General features: G+C 41.6%; 1 protein-coding gene and 1 long non-coding RNA gene across 3 annotated transcripts in view; one reads left to right on the top strand and one right to left on the bottom strand.

Annotated features, from left to right (window-relative positions):
• The window catches only part of INTS8 (integrator complex subunit 8), a 66,135-nt gene extending 44,913 nt beyond the window's left edge, over positions 1-21,222 (bottom strand). For both annotated transcript variants that reach the window (XM_039522100.1, XM_039522101.1), the window contains exons 1-8: positions 21,068-21,222; positions 14,740-14,914; positions 11,774-11,914; positions 10,714-10,785; positions 9,678-9,729; positions 8,005-8,187; positions 5,661-5,768; positions 1,243-1,398 (exon numbers count right to left, since the gene is read on the bottom strand). In XM_039522100.1, the coding sequence (XP_039378034.1) occupies positions 1,243-1,398; positions 5,661-5,768; positions 8,005-8,187; positions 9,678-9,729; positions 10,714-10,785; positions 11,774-11,914; positions 14,740-14,914; positions 21,068-21,197 (1,017 nt within the window). In that variant the 5' untranslated portion in view covers positions 21,198-21,222. The remainder of the gene's footprint in view (positions 1-1,242; positions 1,399-5,660; positions 5,769-8,004; positions 8,188-9,677; positions 9,730-10,713; positions 10,786-11,773; positions 11,915-14,739; positions 14,915-21,067) is intronic.
• LOC120396896 lies at positions 21,122-22,763 on the top strand. Its single transcript, XR_005593514.1, has 2 exons — positions 21,122-21,258; positions 22,463-22,763. It is a non-coding gene; the product is annotated as an uncharacterized LOC120396896 (long non-coding RNA).
• The last annotated feature ends 1,145 nt before the right edge of the window (positions 22,764-23,908 follow it).

Below are 23,908 nucleotides of genomic sequence, written 5' to 3'. Positions count from 1 at the left end.
TATATTGAGTACCATACTGAGCTTGAGAAAAGAGTACTGACGCACCACCTCCTTTGGTCACTGTCTGAACTTTTGCTAGAGCGAGGGAGCATGCATGGCAGCAGGGATGATTCCCGTGCTAGGCAGAGGTTTGGTGTGGAGATCCTAGTACTGAGAAGCAGGGACTCCGGTTATGTCTGATACGCAGAGGTACCTGGAGTGGTGGAATTCTGCCAGTACTGACCAGCTCAGTGCTGATGGCGGGGTGCTGGGAATCTTGCCTGTACCAGTCGCTCTGGTGCTGGATGAGGCGTTAATGATGGTACCAATACAGACTCGCATACCGCGAGTGGCCTTTTTAGCAGAGAGCCTACTTGTGCCCCTTGGTGCCAACCACTCTGTGCCAGTGCCCATTAGGTCTGTGAGCATGTCAACGGTACCTGCTGCTGTCAGTTTCTGAGAGCTATGGGACGATCTCAGTGCCGAAGATACAGAGAGGGATGGAGATCACTTATGGCTATCTTGGGGCTCACTATGGTTGCTTCCCACTCTCTTCTTTGATGACCTGAAAGGGGTCAGCAGCTTGCTTCTTTGACTCACAGCCTTTAGCTATAGAGGGATTTGGGGAGGACTCTTGTCTGCCAGGTGACTTGTGGCATGGGTACTGATAGGGTCTGAGCGCCACCTGCATGAAGATAATCTTGTCGGCGTTCTCTATCCCTATGTGACTGTGGCCTTAGTTGCTGGCAGATACCACACTTCTGCTGGATGAGGCCTTCCCTGAGGCAGCAAATGCACTGGGAGTGCTTGTCTGCAACCAGGATTGTTTCCTTGCAAGTGAGGCACTTCTTGGAGATGGTGAACTGGGCATATCCCATAGGGTGAAGGGTCCCCAATGAGAAAAGAAAAGCAAGGGGGAAAATAAGTAAAATTTAAAAAAAGAGAGGGAAAAAAAAAGTAAAGAAAAGCCACAACTATACTAACCAACCATAGACATGCAAATAGAAAGTAATGATCTAGCCAGGGCAGTTGCGAAGGAAATGAGGTAGGTTAGCCCGTGCATTGAATAGTCTCATGGCAGGGCATGGAGAGAGACTGCACATGTGCGAGTCTAAGGGACACTGCTACCAAAGTTCTCTGATCAGCAGCACAGGGACACAAGCACACCTATTGTGGAGCACCGTGGATACTACTTAAAGAAGAAATCTTAGATATGAACTAATTCAAGTCAAAAGGCTCCAAATTGCTTTTCCAGTACTTTACCTGATAGTTGCCGCATCTCATACAGCAATGGATTTGACAATAAGGAGTTGACTGTTGTGATGTACTATTGGAAGATGATGTAAGAACTCCACAAGCTTGACAGTACCCAGCTAACCTCTTCTCATCTATGGTGCAATGAAGTGATGATGAACCAATCTGCAAAATAAGAACACATCAAATTTTAGCTACCTAGATTCTATGAATAATTATGGGCTTACTTCTGAGCAATGTTGAACATTCACAACTTCTATTTTAATGAATTATCAATATTAAATAAAAGCAAAAGTAGTTTTTTTTTAAAAATCAGTTTTTTGTTTTTTTTTTAATTCACGTGCTCTTACCATTTGATTTTTCACTGACCAAGCAGACAGAAATGCCAGTTTCATTATGATTTCATATTTGGATTCATAGTGAGGCAGGAAAATGTTTTTAAACAGTGGAAACATTTCTATCATCTTAGATTTTACGAAAGGTTGTTTTAGTAATATTGAAAGTTTGGTCCAAGTTGATCACTGTTAAGATACTAGTGACCATTTTAATTTCCCCCTTTTGCCCCCTCCCTCCAGGACTTTAGAAGAACTACAAAACTAAATTCAAATAAATAAACCCACATCCTAAAATGAATGGAATATTAAAGTTTTTAATTTAAAAAAATCAGAAGCAGGAAATGGAAAGAGTTATGGATTTCTACAGCAACGTTAACCACATTGCACATGTATCTCCTATTCCTGTTTATCATTCTTAAATATGTAGTTTAACATATTGCTGTTAAATACCAAAGAACACAGAGTGTGCTGTACAGCCAAGGCATTACTACTGTGGAAATCTAAACTTTTGAATTTTCTAAATATTTTTAAACTAGTATAACTTTAGCACTGTATTAACACAACTCCTACATGTAAACAACATGAGCTTTCCTTTTTTTTTTTTAAATAAGCTTCCTCTAACTGAATGAGACAAACAGAAGGTGGTCGATAGAGACAAAACTTCTGTTTAAAAACAGCCGTTGATGGAGTTTGTATCTTAAAAAAAAAAAAAAGTCAAAATTCTACTACTACACCTCTATCCCGCTATAATGCGACCTGATATAACACGGGTTCGCATATAGCGCAGTAGCAGCTGGGCTCCGGTGGTGCTTTAAAGAGTCCAGGGCTCTGGCTGCTGCTAGCCACTGCTATCCCAGGGCTGTGGCAGCAGGCCTCACCAGCGATTTAAAGGGCCTGGGACTCCCTGCAGCAGCTGGAGCCCCAGGCCCTATAAATCACCGCTGCAGCCTTGCCACTGCTACCCCGATATAAAGGCATTTCACATATAACGTGGTAGGGATTTTTGGCTCCCGACTGTGTTATATCAGGGTAGAGGTGCATCTGGAGTGCAACTGTAGTTTTTAAGTTGTTTTAAAGAGACAGAAGAGAAAAAATGAGTTGATAAACAAAATGTAAGTTCTAGTCTCAAGTCCTAAAAGATATCTGAAGAAAAAAAATTGTGTTTTTTTTTCCTGTTTTGTTTATTTTAAGTTTGTGGGTTTTGCATGAGAACAGTTTTAGCTAATTCTGGACTGTAATGCAACGATTTAGTTGAGGGAGACAACGTCTAACAATGGCATCAACCACTGGAAATTCTATAACCTCAATCAACTTAAAGCAGGCTCATCTAAAGTAGATAAAAACATTTTCCTCTTGTAAAAGGTACATTTGCTGAGCAGATTTCTGGTAATAAAGTAATATTAAATGATATCAGCATATACAAGGCATGGTAAAATATGCTGAGAAACGCTATCCAGCTCAGCTCCTAAGACAATTTGTGGTCTTTTTCCAGGATTCCTCCATCTCAATTTATTTTGGTAAACTATCCAAACAAAACAAAACGCTTTACCTGAGATGGAAATTTGCCTAACAATTGCCTGTCATCTTCTCAACTACAGTAGGAAATATGCAGAACATCAAAACTTTCCTCAGAATATTTGATGCTTAAGTGAGAAAGTCCACAGGGAAATATTTTCTTGTATCACTGGCAGACACAATTAAGAAGGGTGGAAGTACGGGATTCTTCCCAGTAAAGTTTTGGTTTTTGAAAAGTGGTTTTATAACACACAAATTTACAATGGGAAATTTTTTATCTCAAGCAGAGAAGTCATCAGCAAGCACTGTCAACCCAGAGATGCAGCTATAGTATTGCTGCACACTGTGAAGTTATTTCAATCTACAGATCAATAGTTTTCCACTATAAGCTCAAAGTTCAGTGAATATATACCATACAAGACAGGCAATCAAACCAGAGAGATGACAACTGCTTTCTAAAAAAGGAGAGAGTTTCAACAAGTGGAGAACTTTATAGAAAACTAAAAGCAGCAAAGAGTCCTGTGGCACCTTATAGACTAACAGACATATTGGAGCATGAGCTTTCGTGGGTGAATACCCACTTCTTTGGATGCATGTAGTGGAAATTTCCAGGGGCAGGTATATATATGCAAGCAAAAAGCAGGCTAGAGATAACGAGGTTAGTTCAATCAGGGAAGATGAGGCCCTCTTCTAGCAGTTGAGGTGTGAAAATCAAGGGAGGAGAAACTGCTTTTGTAGTTGGCAAGCCATTCACAGTCTTTGTTTAATCCTGAGCTGATGGTGTCAAATTTGCAGATGGAACTAGCAGTTTCTCTTTGAAGTCTGGTCCTGAAGTTTTTTTGCTGCAAGATGGCTACCTTTAAATCTGCTATTGTGTGTCCAGGGAGATTGAAGTGTTCTCCTACAGGTTTTTGTATATTGCCATTCCTAATGTCTGATTTGTGTCCGTTTATCCTTTTCCGTAGGGACTATCCAGTTTGGCTGATGTACATAGCAGAGGGGCATTGCTGGCATATGATAGTCCCACAATATGCCAACATTTTTATGGCTGACCTGGAACAACGCTTCCTCAGCTCTTGTCCACTCACACCCCTTCTCTACCTACGCTACATTGATGACATCTTCATCATCTGGATCCATGGGAAGGAGACTGGAAAAATTCCACCGCGATTTCAACAGCTTCCACCCCTCCATCAACCTCAGCCTGGACCAATCTACATGGGAGGTCTTAGACACCACGGTGCAAATAAGCGATGGTCATGTTAACACCACCCTATACAGAAAACCTAACGACCGCTATGCCTACCTTCATGCCTCCAGCTTCCATCCCGGGCACACCACATGAACCATTGTCTACAGCCAAGCACTGAGGTACAAGCGCATCTGCTCCAACCCCTCAGACAGATCAACACCTACAAAATCTTCACCAAGCATTCTCAAAACTACAATACACGCACGAGGAAATAAGGAAACAGATAAACAGAGCCAGACGTGTACCCAGAAGCCTCCTACTGCAAGACAAACCCAAGAAACAAACAAACAGAACTCCACTGGCCATCATATACAGTCCCCAGCTAAAACCCCTCCAACGCATCATCAGGGATCTATAACCTATCCTGGACAATGATCCCTCACTTTCACAGGTTTTGGGTGGCAGAATACCCACTTCGTTGGATGCATGTAGTGAAAATTTCCGTGTGTGTGTGTGTGTGTGTGTGTGTGTGTGTGTGTGTGTGTGTGTGTGTACACACACACACCCCCACCCACCCCCGGAAATTTTCACTACATGCATCCAACGAAGTGGGTATTCACCCACAAAGACTGCGTAGTCACCCACGAAAGCTCACGCTCCAGTACGTCTGTTAGTCTATAAGGTGCCACAGGACTCTTTGCCGCTTTTACAGATCCAGACTAACAAGGCTACCCCTCTGATATAAAACTAAGTGAGTTGTCTGTCAGATCTGCAGTTACACCTAAAAGAAACCATACCTGTCAAACCCTTCTTTGGAGCACACATACATGTTTGAAGAGATACCATCTAAAAGAAGTGTTCTTGTTTGATTTTTGAGCAAAACATGCCATAACCTTTCTATGGCTATCTTTATACATACAAGAACATTACACCGTAACTGGAAAGATGTCCAATCCTATATTTCATCCACTGACCAGATCACCAACATTTGGAATAGTAATCTCAAAAACCTCTATAAACACATAAATTTGCCATATGCTAGTCAGTCATATTCAAAACTGCATACATGTATAGGGGACTGATGCCTGCAAGAGTATGAAGGGAAAGATATACACCATGTTCATTATCATAGCATTTGGGTGTGTAAGAGTTAAAAGGGCTTACACACTATAAAACTGGTTTTATTCAACACAGATGAGACACCAGTGGCCAGTGGAAACCCCTTCACTTAACTTCAGGGAAACATGCTTTTGAAATTGCTGAAGCTTGAATTTAAGCACTGTGTTGGTGGAGTTTTTAGGTAGTTCCTGAAAAAAGTATTAATCTTTTAAACTATGTTTAGTATGCTGGCTTTCAAGGAGATTCTAATGTTTGATCAAGATTACCTTTGAAATCAATTCCTTTGTTCTAAAAAACTTCTCCTTGGCATTTTCATAAACAACTGCATTTGTGGAGCCTTGCTGGAAGTAGACTGCACCCAAATCATAACAGACCTGCAACAATCATTATTTGATATTAAACAGTAAGTTAAGTTAAAAATTAATAAACATTTTAAAGTAAGTGTTTCAGGTTGATATTTTTATACATATTTTATACTCTCACTTCTCCTTCTATTTAACTTGTTGATATGTTGTATAAGTTTTCCTATATCCTTCATTTGTTTTCTGTCTTTTTATACTGCAAGCTCGTCAGAGCAGGAAATGTAGCTTATGAGTTTGTACAGCCTGTGCATTTCTGTAGAAAACAGTATGATTCTATTTAGGGCTGTCAAGCAATTAAAAATTGTGATTAATTGCACAATTGTGCTGTTAAAAAAAATTGAATACCATTTATTTAAATATTTTTTGATGTTTTCTACATTTTCAAATATATTGATTTAAATTACAACACAGAATACAAAGTGTACATTACTCTCTTTATATTTGATTATAAATATTTGCACTGTAAAAAACAGTATGTTTCAATTCACCTAATACAAGTACTATAGTGCAATCTCTATCATGAAAGTTGAACTTATAAATGTACAATTATTTAAAAAAAACAAAAACAAAAAAAACCCTGCATTCAAAAACAAAACAATGTAAAATTTTAGAGCCTACAAGTCCATTCAGTCCTACCTTTTGTCCAGCCAATTGCTCAGAAAAACAAGTTTGTTTACATTTGCAGGAGATAATGCTGCCCGCTTCTTGTTTACAATGTCACATGAAAGTGAGAACATGCGTTTGCATGGCACTGTTGTAGCCAGCGTCGCAAGATATTTATGCGTCAGATGCGCTAAAGATTCATATGTCCCTTCATGCTTCAACCACCATTCCAGAAGACATGCATCCATACTGATGACAGGTTCTGCTCAATAAATGATCCAAAGCAGTGACGACCGACGCCTGTTCATTTTCATCATCTGAGTCAGATGCCACCAGCAGAAGGCTGATTTTCTTTTTTGGTGGTTCGGGTTCTGTAGTTTCCACATCAGAGTATTGCTCTTTTAAGACTTCTGAAACCATGCTCCACACCTCATCCCTCTCAGATTTTGTCAGGTACTTCAGATTCTTAAAAATTGAGTCAAGTGCTGTAGCTATTTTTAGAAAGCTCACATTGGTACCTTCTTTGCGTTTTGTCGAATCTGCTGTGAAAGTGATCTTAAAATGAACAACGTGCTGAGTCATCATCCGAGACTGCTATAACATGAAATATATGGCAGAATGCAGGTAAAACAAGCAGGAGACATACAATTCTCCCCCAAGTTGTTCAGTCACAAATTTAATGAATACATTTTTTTTTAAAACGATCATCATGAGCATGGACACATGTCCTCTGGAATGGCGGCTGAAGCATGGAGGGGCATATAAATGTTTAGCATATCTGGGATGTAAATACCTTGCAATACCAGCGACAGAAGTGCCATGTGAACACCTGTTCTCACTTTCAGGTGACATTGTAAATAAAAAGAGGGCAGCATTAATCTCCTGTAAATGTAAACAAACTTGTTTGTCTGAATGATTGGCTGAATAAGAGGTAGGACTGAGTGGACTTGTAGGCTCTAAAGTTTTACATTGTTTTGTTTTTGAGTGCAGCTATGTAACAAAAAAAAAAAAAAACTACAATGTAAGTTGCACTTTCACGATAAAGAGACTGCACTACCATACTTGTATGTGGTGAATTGAAAAAATACTATTTCTTTTGTTTGTTGTTTTTACAGTGCAAATATTTGTAATAAAAAATAAATACAAAATTACCATTGTACACTTTGTATTCTGTGTTGTAAGGGAAATCAATATATTTGAAAATGTAGAAAAACATCCAAAATATTTATTAAATTTCAATTGGTATTCTATTGTTTACCATGCAATTAAAACTGCAATTAACTGTGATTAACTATTTAAATAGAGATTAATTTTGAGTTAATCACGTGAGTTAACTGCAATTAAGTGACAGCCCTAATTCTATTATAAAAAACTTTCCATGTCAACATCGAGTCTCACGTTTTCTCCTCCTCTTTTCTCTGAAAGAAAAAAAAAGGGGGGGTTGTGAGGGAAAGCAGGTCTACAATTCTGAAACAGCTTTAATGTATTTTAAAAAACTGAAGCAACAAATCTTATTTGGATTGAGGGACAAAGTTCAAATCGTAGAATGTTCTAATTTAGACTGTAACAACACTACAATGACTTTCTCTAGAGGAAAAAAAGGAATATAAAAAGTTGCAAGCTTTTAGTTTAGTACTCAATGTACCTGGCATTGCATTTCCTCAGTACTGATTTTCAATCCAGCTGTGGAACTCTCCGTTTCTCCATTCACCATACCAGGCTCCATGGCTAATAAATCCAGAGTTCTTATAGTGTGGACATAAAGATCTTTGTTTAATTTAAGTGCTGCTTCTAGCACCAGGATGGAATCAGCAGCCTGCTCTTTCAGCTAAAATAATTTAAGTGCATTTTAAAAATCAAGGTTTTTCTTTTTACTCGAGTTCAAATTCACATATTGAAAAAAAAAAAAAAAACAACAACAAACACCACACTCCTTACCTGTGTTACAGATATCCTAGTATTAAAATTTCAACTGTAAAAGTCTAATGTAGCATCTGATCCTGCATTTCTTGTGCATCCAAAATTCCCACAGAAGTCAATGAGAGTTTTTGGCACTCACTGAATGCAGGGTTGGATCCTTACTTTTCACTGTCTATGACATTTTTATATTTTGTTCACTTTGTACAGTAGAAAAACTTGTCAATTTCTTTTTGTCAGCTTGACTTCCTGATTTTAGTCAGTTTCCAGTGTATTAGCAAGTTACAATGGTTGGGTTATAAACACCTCATCTGAATGTTTCTTGTTTCCATTTGAATTTAAAAAAAAAAAAAAAAGAAAGCAAAAGGTAAAATTGCCTTTTTTTGGTCCTAAATTCTGAGGTATCTTATTTTTACAAATATCAATTTTTGGCAAATTTTCACATAGGATCTTTTTCAGAATAAGGTTTCCTGAAGAATTAAAAAATAGTGACACTTATCAGAAGGCTTAAATAGGACAGGAGAATTATTTTAATTTCCTGTTCAAAATTATTTATATTTGCAGCACTGGATACATAATTATATCAGTAAATAAAAATCTTGCAATTTGTCTAAGAGGCACTATAGAAATTGGCTTTTTAAAAGCATTTTCCCATATCCAAAAAAAAGTCATGAAAAATAGTGGAAGAAAACCACAGAAGAAATCAGTTCAACATAGTAATGCAAAGTTTTCATTTTCTTTTAAAAAAGCTTCCATAGCAATAAATTCAACTATGTCAACTACCACAAATGTGGAGTGTATTCTTCCAATCCTACTCCCCACAAAAAGTAGAACACATTATGCACCACTGGACTTACAGTTGAGAGCTAGATATATGAAGCACGTGAGTGATGAATTCTAAAAAAAGAATCCACAGCTTGAAGTAGGTACATGTATCTATTTTCCTTTTTGCTTCCATTCAATTTCAAAGCATAAGCATTTGGTCCTGTAATTATCACTGTCACATGACTACACCCCCCTCTATGTCTACTCTATTTGTGTGAGCATAAAAAGACTCCCATAAAGAACGTTTTCACTACACAAAGCAAGTTTTTTTTACATTATCCAGAGATCAGTATCCATTATAAAAGTAGTGGAATAATAAAACAGAAAAACCGAGATATACAAATAAGTGAAAAAGCTTATTAACCAACATATCATCTTGTACAAGACTGAAAATACTCGGATGCAATATATATATATATATATATATATACACACACACACACACATACATACACATACACATACACATACACATACACATACACACACACGTTACATTGCACCTCTAATAGTTAAACCCTTTGGTACACTCACATCTGTCTGAAATCTAAACAAAAATAAAGGAAAAACGCTCACCACTTTTAAAATATTTTCTGTAAGTTCCTTTTCCTGCTGTATCTGATTCATTCTGAAGGAAAAGAAAATATTTTTAGATGGCAAGTCACAATCCTAATTATAGGACAAAACAACAACTATGTTAATTAGAAATGTAGCCCAATCCCATAAACATCTACAGTACTTTTGGGCTTCACAATTAATAAATATGCTTTTGCAGGAACTGACAAATGGTTATTTTAAAATTACTGGATATTTTAAAACAGAGAATCTTCCCATTAAATGACCAGTTTAGTCTCAGAGACAGACATAGGAGGTTTTAAAAAAAATCTAATATATGCATATAATGAGGATTTTTCACAATACATGGGCAAAGTATGCTACGCCTCTAAAGTTAGCATCTATCCTCTGTTTTACAAAATAAATAACTGCTTTTCATAAACAGACTTCCTGACAATAAAGCTGACAGTATTTTGGCAATGCAATTTACAGGGATTTACAGTGTAAAAAAAGTCAATCCAAGAGGCAGTTTAAAAAAAACACCTCTATATATTTTGCTCAAAACAATTTGGATTTTTATATTTAAGTATACAAAATGTCTAATGAAATAACCTGCGAGCTAATGAAGAAAACAAGCTTTATTCTTAAAGATTGAGAATCCACTGAGCTATTGGATTACTAGTCTGACAGTCTGGAACAATATGACATGAATCATTTAACCAGCCTGGTATAAGTAAAGCCAGAGACTTAAAAATTTACCGAACACAGACTAGACTGAGGCCTAAGCCTACTAGTCAGAGTGAAAAACACCTGCCTCCCTTTCCTCTATGATTTTTCAAGTTCTGTCAGGCCACACAGATCATATAACAAAAATATATTTTTAAGCTTTATTCTGAATACATTCATTTTATTTTTTTCAAGAGTACACTAATTCATAATTTTAATCTTCTATAGGCTATTAACGTGCCATTGTCAAACCGAAAATTTAGGTTCTGAACTATATGATGCTCAATAAATGTGATGTCAATAACATTCTGAAGAACATTTGCTGACTTACACACTTAACTGAGGTGGACCAGGTTTCACTTGTTTTACAGGAAAACTACTTTGGACAATGGTCCTAATGGCCCTATAGGGGGGGAAAAAGTGAAAACAAAAATTTAAGCACAGAATTGTTTGTTATTCTCATTAACATGTGATATGCAGAGCACAATGCACGCTAAAAATACCCCTCAATTTAGAAAACCTGACAACTTGTACACATTCTCTGCATAGGGTATTTAAGATATATAATTCAGTAGCCAACACACTAAAAACATTTATGTTCAATATTCTGTTACATGACAGCATATTTTCTTTCTAAGGCCTCTTCAGACCCATCCACTTGTTGCACTCATCCAGGTGACTTCAAAAGTATAAAAGAGCAGAATATTAACAATGCTATACATTTAGTTTGAGATTTATAGAGTCATGTTGAGTTTGCACACCTCTTATCTAAGTACAGAAAAGTAAACAAAGATTAAATTTAAACTGTTAGCAAGCTAAAACGTGTACGTGCATGCACAAAAGTACACCACCCCCACCAACACCCATTAAGGACAGAAGTTCAACGCTTCTTTGAATAGCCTAATTTAGAACTGTGAAAGCTATAGCCGCCCCTGCCTTTTCATAGTTTTGCAAACGGCCAGTAGGTGGAGGCAGAAGCCTCCACAAGGCCTCACGTACACAGTCCCTTAAACTTTGTAACTAATCTTTTCTGCTTGCTGTCGGAGACAGAAAAAAATTCCGCTTCAAGCCAGTCTTTCTTGAACAAATAACGGTGTTACGGGGCTTGACACCCACCAATGAAGTGTTAACACGGCATGGTCTTTGTCTGAAAGTGTATAAAAAGCTTGTAAAACTTGTGTGCAGTAAAGTCTCCTGTATTAATTACAGAGCTCTCCTTTCTTCTGCAAAATAAAGCATTTTTCCTTATCCCTGTCAGGCTGTTATTGGCTCTCAGCTAGGCAGACCCGATATTTCGGTAACAGAACCAATATTAAATTTAAATAGGATTAATTAACATTTCTTTCTGTATTTGACCTATGAAAATAGCTCAAAGGAGAGAGTTAGTTTACCATCTATTGTAGAGAAGTATAGCCATTGCAGTGGTTGGAGGTAAACTGGATAGGTCCACATCTACATGTTTAGTTCCTGGAGGAACTTTGCTAATGCATAGTAGTTCATTCAGCAACATATTCAGTACAGGAACAGACAAACTAAAAAACAAGAAAAAGAGGACTGTACATTTCACGTAGAAGTCCTACTTCTAGTATGTTTAGATAAGACAAAACTACTCAGTGCAGGGCATATTACTTAAATTGATCCATAATTCCCCAGGAAAGTAAGAGTAATTTGCTCCTCTATAATAGTGACTCCCACTCACGGATAAGTTCTTCCTCCCAAACCAGGGTCAGATCCTGCTCCCACAAAGTAAATGACAAAACTCTTACTGAGAGTAGGAGTGGACCCCTATAACAAGAAGCAACTATGTGCTACTTCTATTTGCCTCATATGAGTTGCGCACACTACCACACAATGGTTTAAGACTGGGGGCTAGAGTGGCACATACTCCATTATAAGTTTGAACATTAACACAGGTGATGGGCATTAGTACAATCACAGTCTTACTGTGATAAAACAGTATAGTTCCACTGAAAAGTCAGGAAAGCCCCACTCTAGGATTCTGAAGTTCAATGCTATGCAACTGAAAATACCGTGATTACTAATTCAGATTTCTCTGTAAGAGAAACATTTGAAGTTCAAGTAAGTGACTAGCTTATGTACCCTAAGACTTCAGAAAAATACTACTACATAATACACAGTAACATTCGTGAGAGCCCCAAAGCAACCAATTCCACATGCACATTTAGTAACTACAGCCGGATTCTGAAATACTTGACGGATTTTTAGTCCTCAACAAATAACAGACTGATCTATATGTTGTCATGCTATACAATATTGAAAGTCATGCCAATTAATCTACTTTTAGTATGAGAGGTCCAAGAATATTGTCTATCTGGGCAAAAATGGGACCCATGATTCACCCTGGATGAAGCTGTAATGCAGACTGGGATCAGAGTATGCCAGCGGTTCTCAAAGTTCATTGCAACATAACCTCTTTCTGACAACAAAAATTACTATATGACCCCAGGATGGGAAACGGAAGCCTGAGTCTGCCCGAGCCCCACTGCCCCGGGTGGTGGGGTTCGGGCTTCAGCATCAGGCCCCAGCAAGTCTAACACCAGCCCTAGAGACCCATTAAAATGGGATCATGACCCACTTTGGAGTCCTGACCCAATATGAGAACCCCTGGAGTATGCCACTGAAATCTCTTTAAATGCAGCTGTGTAACCTAGCATAGGCAGTTGAAACCCTAAGGTATGGGTCCTGATTACGAAGCCTTATGACAATCAGACCCATAGTTATTAACTGATTCATGAATAGGACGAGGGATCATATTTTAGTTTCTCCCTATTAGGGAAAGATTTTAAATTAAGACACGACCAGTTTAGAGGGACAAAGTGAGTCTATGAAGTCCTGCATCAGCTCAAGTTTTTGGTGCATTAAGGAGACAATTTTCAAAACTGGCCTCTATTTTTTGTGAATTTGAACTCTTGATAAATTGAGTGCAAAAACACACATGAATTAATTACAAATACAAAGGTGTGCCTGCAAAACTGGAGACCCAGTTTGAAAGGGAAGCACATAGGAAAGCATTGATTGTTCATCTTGACTTCTACAGTATATTTAGAATTAAATTAAAAATACATTTTTGCAGTAAAAGTATTATAGCTCATATATTATTATTGTGGGTTTTGTATCTAATCATGACCATAAAGATTATGATTGAAGTGCTACATAAATGCAGGGACTTATAGGGGAGAACCTCATAGCACTTTTACAGATATGAATTAAGCTTTACAACACTCCAGCAGTACAAATAAATACTATACCCCACAAATGAGGAAACTGAGTAACAGAAATTAACAAAGCTGGAAATTTAGAATCAAGGACACTAACTCATAGGCCCCTGCTCTGCTCCTTACACCACATTATCTGAAAATGTGTAATACGCAAGGAAGCACAGCTTATAAATATTCAAACATCAGAGTTTGGTGAGAAAGGAGAATAACTTGTTTATGAATACCCCATCCCACCTATATAAAAATGTGTTTGAAGACAGTCATATGGTCCAATATGCTTATAAAGATAGCAAGCTTCTTTATGTCTTCATGAAAATTATGCTTTCTTTATACCACTTCAGCAAAATCAATTACTCCTACAAGACAGGGAAATTAGGTGAATTTTTAGTTTTCTAATGAACCTACTTGAAACCAATGTTTGGGGTTTTTTTTGGCACCCAAGCTTTAAAATAAGCTTTGTAAAGCTTACAATCCAACATTAAACAAATGTAATAAAGAGTGAGAAGGTGGAGAAGGACAAAGGTTACAACAGTAAGAGCATACATTTACTTAGGTTAAGAATGTGAACATCTTATAAGGTTTGCTGTGTTTCTTTTTTAAATTACTATTACTGCTACTACTACTACTACTAATTGCCTTGTGGGAGTTGCAACATCCCTGTTTATGGCCTGGCTTCCTTACATCATCAAGAGCAGGGGATCTTAAACTTTTTTACTGGTGACCCCTTTCACACAGCAAGCCTCTGAGTGCGACCCCCCCCAGTAAATTAAATACACTTTTTAATATATTTAACACCATTATAAATGCTGGAGGCAAGCAAGGTTTGGGGTGGAGGTTGACAGCTCGCAACCTCCCATGTAATAAGCTCACAACCCCCTGAGGGGTCCCGACCCCCAGTTTGAGAACCCCTAATCAAGAGTCTTATTTTACCTACTTATAAACAGATGGAACTATTATAGTTGACTGAACTGTTAAATTCCTTCTCCTACCCACACCAAACTTTCTTTTCAAATGTCTCAGTTGGAATACAGAATAGGATCCACTTCCAACTTGTTAAAAAACAGAATTTGGGCCACATTGTAATTTAAGATTTTCAGCCTGAAATGTATAAGCAATACCTTTTCTCTAGTACATCCAAATCCCACTTTAAGTGTGCAGCAACTTTAAGAGCAAGAAGTTTTAAAATACGGTTTCTCTTGTTATCAGGTGGAGGCTGGACCTGGTTCTGCTCATTCACTGATGGCTTAGAAGCCTGCTCTAAAAATTGGACAATCAACTGAACAGGTGGAGGATCTATAAACAGGAAAAAACAAAAAACAAAAAAAAAAAGCCACACATTTTTAATTTCATTTTTAGGCACAGAAACAAAGTCATATTGAAACAAAATTACAACCATGAATATTGAGCAGAAAATGTTTTTGGCATTTATACTAGCATCTTTTTTGCTTGACAGAGATTCTAACCTCAAAGAATATCATGAGTTTTTACACTGAATTTAGCCAGATTCTTAATAAAATAAGCTTAGGTTAAATTATGATTTTATCCTGGCACCCAAATATTCTTCGTATTTATTTTCACTGTTGCGTATTACTGTTACTAAATTTCAACCACCAACCACCATAAGAGAAAGCATTCCCATATTAAATGTGTCTTGAGCACATTAACTATTAGCTGAGAGTAACGAATCTGGCAAATAGAAAGGTTAAAACCTGATTTTGAGCAGGGCTCAATGTAAGAACATAAGAATGGCCATACCGGGTTAGACCACTGGTCCATCGAGCCCAGTACCCTGTTTTCCAACAGTGGCCAATACCAAATAGTTTAAAGGGAATGAACAGAACAGGACAACTGTCAAGTGATCCACCCCGTCATCCAGTCCCTGCTTCTGGTAGTCAGAGGCTTATGGACACCCAGAGCATGCAGTTGCATCCCTGGGCATCTTGGCTAATAGCTACTGATGGACCTACCTCCCCGTGGATTTATCTAGTTCTTTTTTGAACCAATTATAATTTTGGCCTTCACAACATCTCCTGGCAACAAGTTCCACAGGTTGGCTGTGTGTTGTATGAAGAAGTACTTCCTTTTGTTTGCTTTTAAACCTGCTGCCTATTCATTTCAATTTCTTAAAGGTCTTCAATAAAATGACTAATTGTTGCAGACTGACAATAATAGTTTAGAATAACAGTAACAATAAATATTTCAGTCTTCTTCAGAGACCTCTCAGGATCTTTTCCAGTACAGCCTCACTGGAATTAACATCCCAAGAAAAATAGACTTTTCCCTCATGGATAACTTCAAATTTGGCTGGAAATAATCTGTTTCCACTTCTGCTTTTCCACATGCTATTTAGAGGTATGCAATTTTTTTTTTTTAGAATTGTCAATTAATTGCAGTTAAGGCATGCAATTAACACTTTTTTTAAAAAATGAGAGTTAATCGCAAACCTTTGGAGATGGGACTCTAGCATCAGGGCAGGGAGGGAGACACCGGCTGGGTGAAGGGGGTCACTACCCATGGCACCATGCTCAGGGGGGCACCTCTCCTTTTGCCACCCTGCTCCAGCCTCCTCTCTCTCAATGTAGCCACCCCAGCCAAGCTGCTCTGAACAGGGAGCATTCCTTCTGTCTGCTGCGCAGAGGAAATGCAAGGGGGCTGAAGTTAGGCTCACCCTTCTCCCTGACCCCAGGTCAACAGCAACCAGGTACACAGGTAGGGGTAGGAGGACATCCTGTCTGTTGAGGATTGCTCAGGAATGAGCGCTGCTGGCTGAAAAAGAATTTGGGCTCTTGAGTGCTTTGCTTAAAAAGAGACAGCGCTTCCTGCGCGCGCGCACATACACACACCAAACCAAAAATATTGGCAAAAATATTTACATAAATGGTATTCTATTATTGTTTAACAGTGCGATTAATCACAACTTTTTTTAATCTCACAATAATTTTTTTTAATTGTTTGACAGTCCTAATTCTGTGTTATAGAGTTCAAGTCAGGGGAAAGCAGTATTGAACTGATCACTAATTTTTCCTACAGTTTTGACTGCTTTTAGTATTCAAAAATTAGAACTATTAACTTTTTCCTGTATTTTACAAAATACAGGCGAACACTGCTAACTTAGACATCAAAAATTGTGGATTAATACTAGGATATCTAAATTAACAATGTAGATTGGGCCTGTCATATTTAGTCTTTTGTGAAGATAATGGGACTTCAGCCATGGCCAAGGTCTTTGGTGCTACAAGAATACAAATAAATGACAGTTTCACTTTGTAATTTTAGTCAGATTCTCACTTGAATAAGGTAAAATTTTCATGGTTAATAACAGTATCTCAGAAGTCCTGATTCTAAACAGACAAGGCTATGCTAGCACAGTACATGTAGAAGGGCATGCAACTTGATTTCTTGAAACTAACAAGATTTTGAGTTAAAAGAAATTACAGGTACAAACCTGCCTAAATCCCTCTGACAATTTTTGTGGTTTTACAATTAAATTTTTTGTTTACAAAAAAGAAATGCTTGTCCTATTGCTGTGTGAAAGGACCAAACAAAAAGGAAAACTGTGAAATGAAGTATCATGAAATGAAACATTAAACCAAAAAATAAAAAACCTTCTAATTTATCCTGTCTACACTGGCACTTTCGTTGCTACAACTTGTTGCTTAGGTGTGTGAAAAAACATCCTCCTGAATGACAAACATTTTAGTGACGAAGAGAGCCGGTGTGGACAGCGCTTCGTTGGCGGGAACCACGCTCCCATCGATGAAGCTACCGCTCCTCGTTGGAGGTGGTTTTATTTTGGCACCAGGAGATCTCTCTCTCCTAGTGATAAAGAGTGACCACACAGCACACCTTACAACGGCACGGCTGCAGCAGCACAGCTCCACCATTGTAAGGTGCGCTGTGTAGACATAGCTTTAGGAGTTAGAACATTGGGTAATAAATTTTAGAACAGCAGTTTTGGTTATTCTTTTAAAACCTTTTTCATTATCACAAGTCAGTTTGCATTGAAGATTTATTTTCTCAGTTATGCTCAATTATATGTTAATATTATTTAGTAACTCCATAAAACACCACAGGTGTGCATGCTTCTTTAGATAGATATTTGCAGACATGACGACTAACTCATGTGGACTGCAAAGGTCTTGATCCTTAATATATTTACTATGTGACACAGACCCTTCTTATGAGTTATCCCACTGTAGTCATTGGCAGTAAGCATTACATCCTGTAACATTTGCAAGATCTGTCCCTAAGTGGTGAACGACAAACATATTGCTAGAGAAATACCATCAGGCAAGGGGGTGGACAGAAAGGCAGAGGAGAGATAGGACCGAATAAAAGGTGGTTATGTGGTAGGTAGGCTAAGGTTAACAATATGAATTTTTCTTACCACCATTTTCACTACATGGGTTATCTGAGAGACTGTAGGACAGGGATTGGCAACCTTTGGCACGCAGCCAGTCAGGGAAATCCGCTGGCAGGCCGGGACGGTTTGTTTACCTGCAGCCAATCGCAGCTCCCACTGGTCGCGATTCACTGTTCCAGGCCAATGGAGGCTGTGGGAAGCAGCGCGGGCCGAGGGATGTGCTGGCCGCCACTTCCTGCAGCCCACACTGGCCTGGAACAGTGAACCGCAGCCAGTGGGAGCTGTGATCGGCCGAACCTGCGGACGCTGCAGGTAAACAAACCGCCTCAGCCTGCCAGTGGATTTCCCTGATAGGCTGTGTGCCAAAGGTTGCCAATCCCTACTGTAGGAAAAGGTGGGCTTCAAGGAGGAATCTGACAGAGACAAATAGCACAGCACATGAAAGATATTCCTGATGTAAGAAAAGTAAAGTATGCAAGTGCTTGAGAAAGACAAATAAAAGAAGCATGGAGAAAAGCAATGAGCAGAAAACAGAGCCTGAATAGAAGTGTAGCAGCAGGTGACCAACAAGATGTAAACAGAGGCAGTGCTATGGAAGGCTTTAAAACAGGCCTGCACAACTTGCAAAGTGGCGAGGGCCATATTACTCCAAAGAAAACAGCTGAGGGCCGAAACATCCCCCCCTCCCGCGACACCAAAACATCCCCCCCAAAACACACACCCCGCCCCAGCGCCACCCACCCCGCGGAAACAAACCCTCCTTCCCCAGCGCCGCCCTGCCGAAACAGTTGTTGGCTGAAGGGGGGGGGGGGGGAGAAACGACATGCATAGGGTGACCAGATCACAGCAGTAAAATAGGGCCCACCCCCTCCATCACACCCCTCTTCAACCCCCCAGGGGTCACTATATTACTGCACAGAGCAGTACCAAAAATTAAAATACTGAAAATGGATGCCCCCCTCCAGCTACCGACTCGCCGCTCGCCTCCTCACTCCCCTCCCCAAATATAAAGCCTCACTGCCACTGCCCCCCCCAGCTCATCATCCCCCCCCCATGAAATAAGGGGAGGGGAAAAGGGGGATAGTTTGAAGGGATTTTCTGGGGCTATGAACTAAGCTGGGGAGAGGAAAGGGGGGCAGTGTGACGGGATTGGATGTGACTGTCCAACACACAAACACAGGGACCCCAGGGAGCCGGGGTGTGGGGAAGGCTGTGTGATAAGGGCCGGGAAGGGGGAAGGTCTCTGGACCAGGGAAGGGGGCAGCAGTTGGGGCAGGGCAGGTGCAACACACATACATCTTCCCCAGGGATTTCCTGGCTGCCCATAGACAGTTCAACCCCCACCCGATCACTACGGAGGCCGCCCTGGGACCAACCAGCACAGCAGCCGCCCTGCCCCCAACTGAAGGGGGGTGGGGGATCTCAGCCCAGTCCCTCGAGCTGCGGCTCGAGCCCAGGCTGGGCACCCCCCTCCCTCGCTTGGCACTTACGGGCTCTGCCTCATGCCCAGCGCTTCCTGCCTCAGCGGACCCAGAAGTGACACACCTGCTGTACGCCAGGTGGGGAGCGAGATACAGAGACACGTGGTTCTGGCCGTCAGGGTGGTTGGAGCGTGGCATGCGTGGGGCTGTGAGGCCCCCCCCAGGGCAGGGGGCGAACCCAGCAGCTCCACCCAGCCGCGTGCCCGCAGGCCGCACAGTGAGCCCACGCGGTCCGCATGTTGTGCAGGCCTGCTTTAAAATGCGAGGATGAAAAATATGATTTTGTGCGTGAGAGCATATTACAGTGATGTCTTCAGAGCAGCAATATTTTAATAAATAACAAAAGAACATAATACTTTTTTCAGGTTTTAGCAAATATAAACAGTGTCCAACACTTCTATTTTCTACCTATACAGCATACACAGCTAGTCTTCAGTATGAGGTCAACTGCTACCTCTGGAAGTATTTTATGTCCTTTTGCCTCCTGCAGCTGAGCTCATTGCAACCACTGGGTCATAAGACTGCCATTGATTGTGATTCAACTGGATAGGCAATCCTATATCCTAAAAGCCTTGCTGGCAGTCATCCCAAAATTGATCTAGGATCAACACACTGTCTCCTCCTAAACATGCCTTGTAACAGGCAGTCTTCTTGCAATACTTTACCATTATTTATCATTTGTTCAATACCTTGAACATGTATGGCACTTTACAAAACTAAACTAGTAGCAGGGACTGTCTCTAACACTTACAGCGTAAATACAGACAGAATGAGACATCGGACAATATAGGAAAGGGATAGAAAGACAAAAGTTACAAACGCACTTGCTTTGGTTAGTTTGTGCACTTTCACACTGCGATGAAGGGATAGACAGGCTTGAGAGAATGAGGCACGCTGTAAAAAGGAAGCCAAGAAATGGTGGAGGCTGGATGCACTCATAGGAGCAACAGAATATAAGAACGGCCATACTGAGTGAGACCAATGGTCCACGTAGCCCAGCACCCTCTCTTTGACCGTGGCCAGTGCTTGGTGAACAGAACAGGGCAATTATCAAGTGATCCATCCCCTGTTGTCAAGTCCCAGGTTCTGGCAGTCAGAGGCTAGGGACACCCGGACATGCCATTCATGGACGTAGCCATGAACTTAGCCAACTCTTTTTTGAACCCAGTTACAGCTTTGGCCTTCACAACATCCCCTGGCCCGGGCTCCACGGGCGGACTATGCATTGTGTGAAACGCTTCCTTGTGTTTGTTTTAAAACCACCACCCATTAATTGCTGGCTCCTTAACAGACAAGTCTAGCGGCTCAAAAATGACGCCCGACCATCAGCCCTGGAGAGCGAAGCCAGCCGAGCAGCTAAGGTCTGTGGCCCTGAGACTGAGGCCGGGCCAGCCACCCCGTCGCCTCTCTCTAGGCGGCGCGTCACAGCTGGGCACGAGCCGCAGCGAGTCGGGGGCGGGCCCGCGAGCCCAACGGCCGCCCCCGTCCCTGCATGTGAGACACCGAGCAACGCCCGGCGGCAGCTGCTCCCGAGGCGTAGGCCGCCCCCTCCCCTGGCCGCACACCGACCCCGCAGCGCCCGCTAGCCCTGCAGGCACTAACCAGGGCAGGGCTTCTTCAGGTGCGTCTCCAGCAGCGCCTCCTCCAGCAGGAACTCGAACCAGGAGGTCTGCGGCGGGGTGCAAGGCCGGCTGGACGTGGCCGCTTCCCGGTCAGCGGCTTCGGCGCTCATAGCGGTAGCTCGGCTCTGGCCCGCGGCGGCTCGCTGAGACCCAGCACCGCTCGGCGAGCAGGTACTGCGTGCGGGGGGGGGTGAACTCGCCTCGCCTCGCGGCCCCGTTCCCCCGTTCGTGGTCTCCCCTTTGCCCTCAGCGACCCCGGGCCACACCCATCAGGCTCCCGAATCCCTCACTGGTTGCCCCGCCCACGGCCGAAGGATCCCAACGTACCAAGATGGCCGCCGCTGAGGCTCCTCGCGGGGGGGGGGGCTCCGCCCCCTTCAGCATTTCTGGCCACTCAGAGAGCGGCTGGGGCTCGGCGTTGGCTCCGCCCCCGTTATGGGAGGTCTACACTACGGCAGGGGTCGACGCTCTGAGATCGATCCACCGGCGGTCGATTTAGCTTTCCTGGCACGTTATTCTTCCGCCAGTAACTTTCTAGCCCTCGGGCTTGGGTGGGAGAACAAATGCAGGGCCGTAGCTCAGCAACCAGACACGCAAATACAGAGGGCACCTGTATTAGCAAAGGGGCTGGGGCACTGAGTAATGAATGGCGTTGGAAACGTCAGTGCAGCTGTAAGCAAGCAGCTCTCCACTTGTTTCATCTTACCTACAGCCCTGCAGCAGTAGGATGCAGAGAGTGACTATATCAAAGCATATGGACAATAAGCCAATCGTATTTATTACGTGTAGTACATTAGTACTATGCACCCACTAAAAGCAGGGTGTCATTATTTGGGCTAGGTACATATCCTAAACATTGTAAGCTCTTGCAGAGGAGGCCATTTAAATAAAACAAAGAGTGGGAGAGGAAATGGGAGGTGAAACAACTGGCTCAAAGTCACACAGCAGGGTAGTGACAGACCAGAGAATAGAACCCTGGTCTCCTAAAGCCTCCTCTAGTGCCTTATGCAACACACCATGGTAAGAACATTTTTTAGTACTTTACCCTCTTTGTTTCCTATAATGAGCAGCCGCACAATTTCAGAAGCAGAAATTTTGATCTGAGCATTTTACTTTCTGTATCAAAAGATTTTATTAATATATGAAGATACACCTATCTCATAGAACTAGAAGGGAACCCACAAGGTGATTGAGTCTAGCCCCCTGCCTTCACTAGCAGGACCAAGTACCGATTTTGCCCCAGATACCTAAGTGGCCCCCTCGAGGATTGAGCATACAACCCTAGGTTTAGCAGGCCAGTGCTCAAACCACCGAACTGTGCTGAATTGGAGCTTGATGCTAACGTAAAACTATTCACTGTTCCTCTCACTCATAGGTCAGACCTCAAGAATGTGGATGCAAAGCAGGAAGATTTTCATGGGCAGTAGTGATGTTTATAAAATCAAATGCACTTTTCCATTCCATAACCTCCAGCTTTGTTTGTACCAGACGAGTGGAGCAGTTTAAATTGATTTAAAAAATTGATCTAGCCAAATCCATGCAAACTCCTAACGTAAGGGCATTGAAACTGTTGTGACCTTTGCTTATATTAATTTAGCAGTACATTATTATTTCCTCAACTAAAAATTTTACCCTTTGTAACACTTTTAAACACATTAAATAATTATGGAACCTTTCACAGGAATGAAATGTTAGCTCCCAGGACCTGGCAATATTCCAATATTTTCAGCGGTAGGTATGGTTGCCAACTTCTAATTGGAGAAAACTAAACATCCTTGCCCCGCCCCACTTACTCCATTCCCCCCACCTCCTCCCTCCATCGCTCGCTCTCCCCCACCCTCTCACTTGCTCATTTTCACCAGGCAGGGATTTGAGGTGTGGGCTCCTGGGTGGGGCCAGGGATGAGGGGTTTAGGGTGTAGGAAGGGGCTCTGGGCTGGGGCTAAGGGGTTCAGCCTATAGGAAAGGATTCAGGGTTGGGGTGCAGGAGGGGGTTCAGAGCTAGGACAGGGGGTTGGGGCACAAAAGGGGGCTTGGGCTGCAGGCTCTGGGTGATGCTGACCTCAGGCGGCTCCCGGGAAGCAGTGGTATGTCCCTGCGACTCCTAGGCAGAGGGGTGGCCAGAGAGCTCCACACACTGCCTGCAGGTGATGCCCCTGCAGCTCCCATTGGCTGTAGTTCCTGGCCCATGGAAGCTGTGGAGTCAGCACTCAGGGTGGCGTCTGCAGGTGTGGGCAGCGCGCTGAGCCCCCCTGGCCACTTCTCTGCCTGTGAGCCAGAGGGGCATGCTGGCCACTTCCCAGGTGCTGTGCAGAGGCAGGCATGGAATATGCCTGCCCAGCTGGCACTACAGCCAATAGGACTTTTAGTGGCACGGTCAGCTGTGCTGACCAGAGCCACCAGGATCCCTTTTCAAGCAGGCATTCTGTTAAAAAACAGCCTCCTGGCAACCTTAGGAGGTGAGCAAGTCCTATCTTATCAAATTCCCAAGTCATTTATATAGAAATATGTAAAAACCCCATATTAAAGAATGTTAGGGTTGCAAAGTCTTAATTAGGAAATGCCAGAATTAAGGTTTCCCCTGCAATTTTAATTAGGGCCCTTGTGCATATATATTACTCTACAGTCTAATGACATGGTCGCATACCATTGTTTCCCTTAGGATCCCTTATTCAATATCCAGGACGAATGGTGCTTGTTGAATGAATTTGGGTTATACAATGAAGAAGTGTTGTCTACTCTATAGGATCCCCACTTCATTCGTTGCAGAAGATGGAAGTGTGTAGTGAACGAGTGAGAGGTTGCAGGAAGAGAAAAGATGG

This window comes from Mauremys reevesii, linkage group 2 (assembly GCF_016161935.1).
Source record: "Mauremys reevesii isolate NIE-2019 linkage group 2, ASM1616193v1, whole genome shotgun sequence".
NCBI lineage: Eukaryota > Metazoa > Chordata > Testudines > Geoemydidae > Mauremys > Mauremys reevesii.
This window is presented reverse-complemented; position numbering and strand designations above follow the sequence as displayed.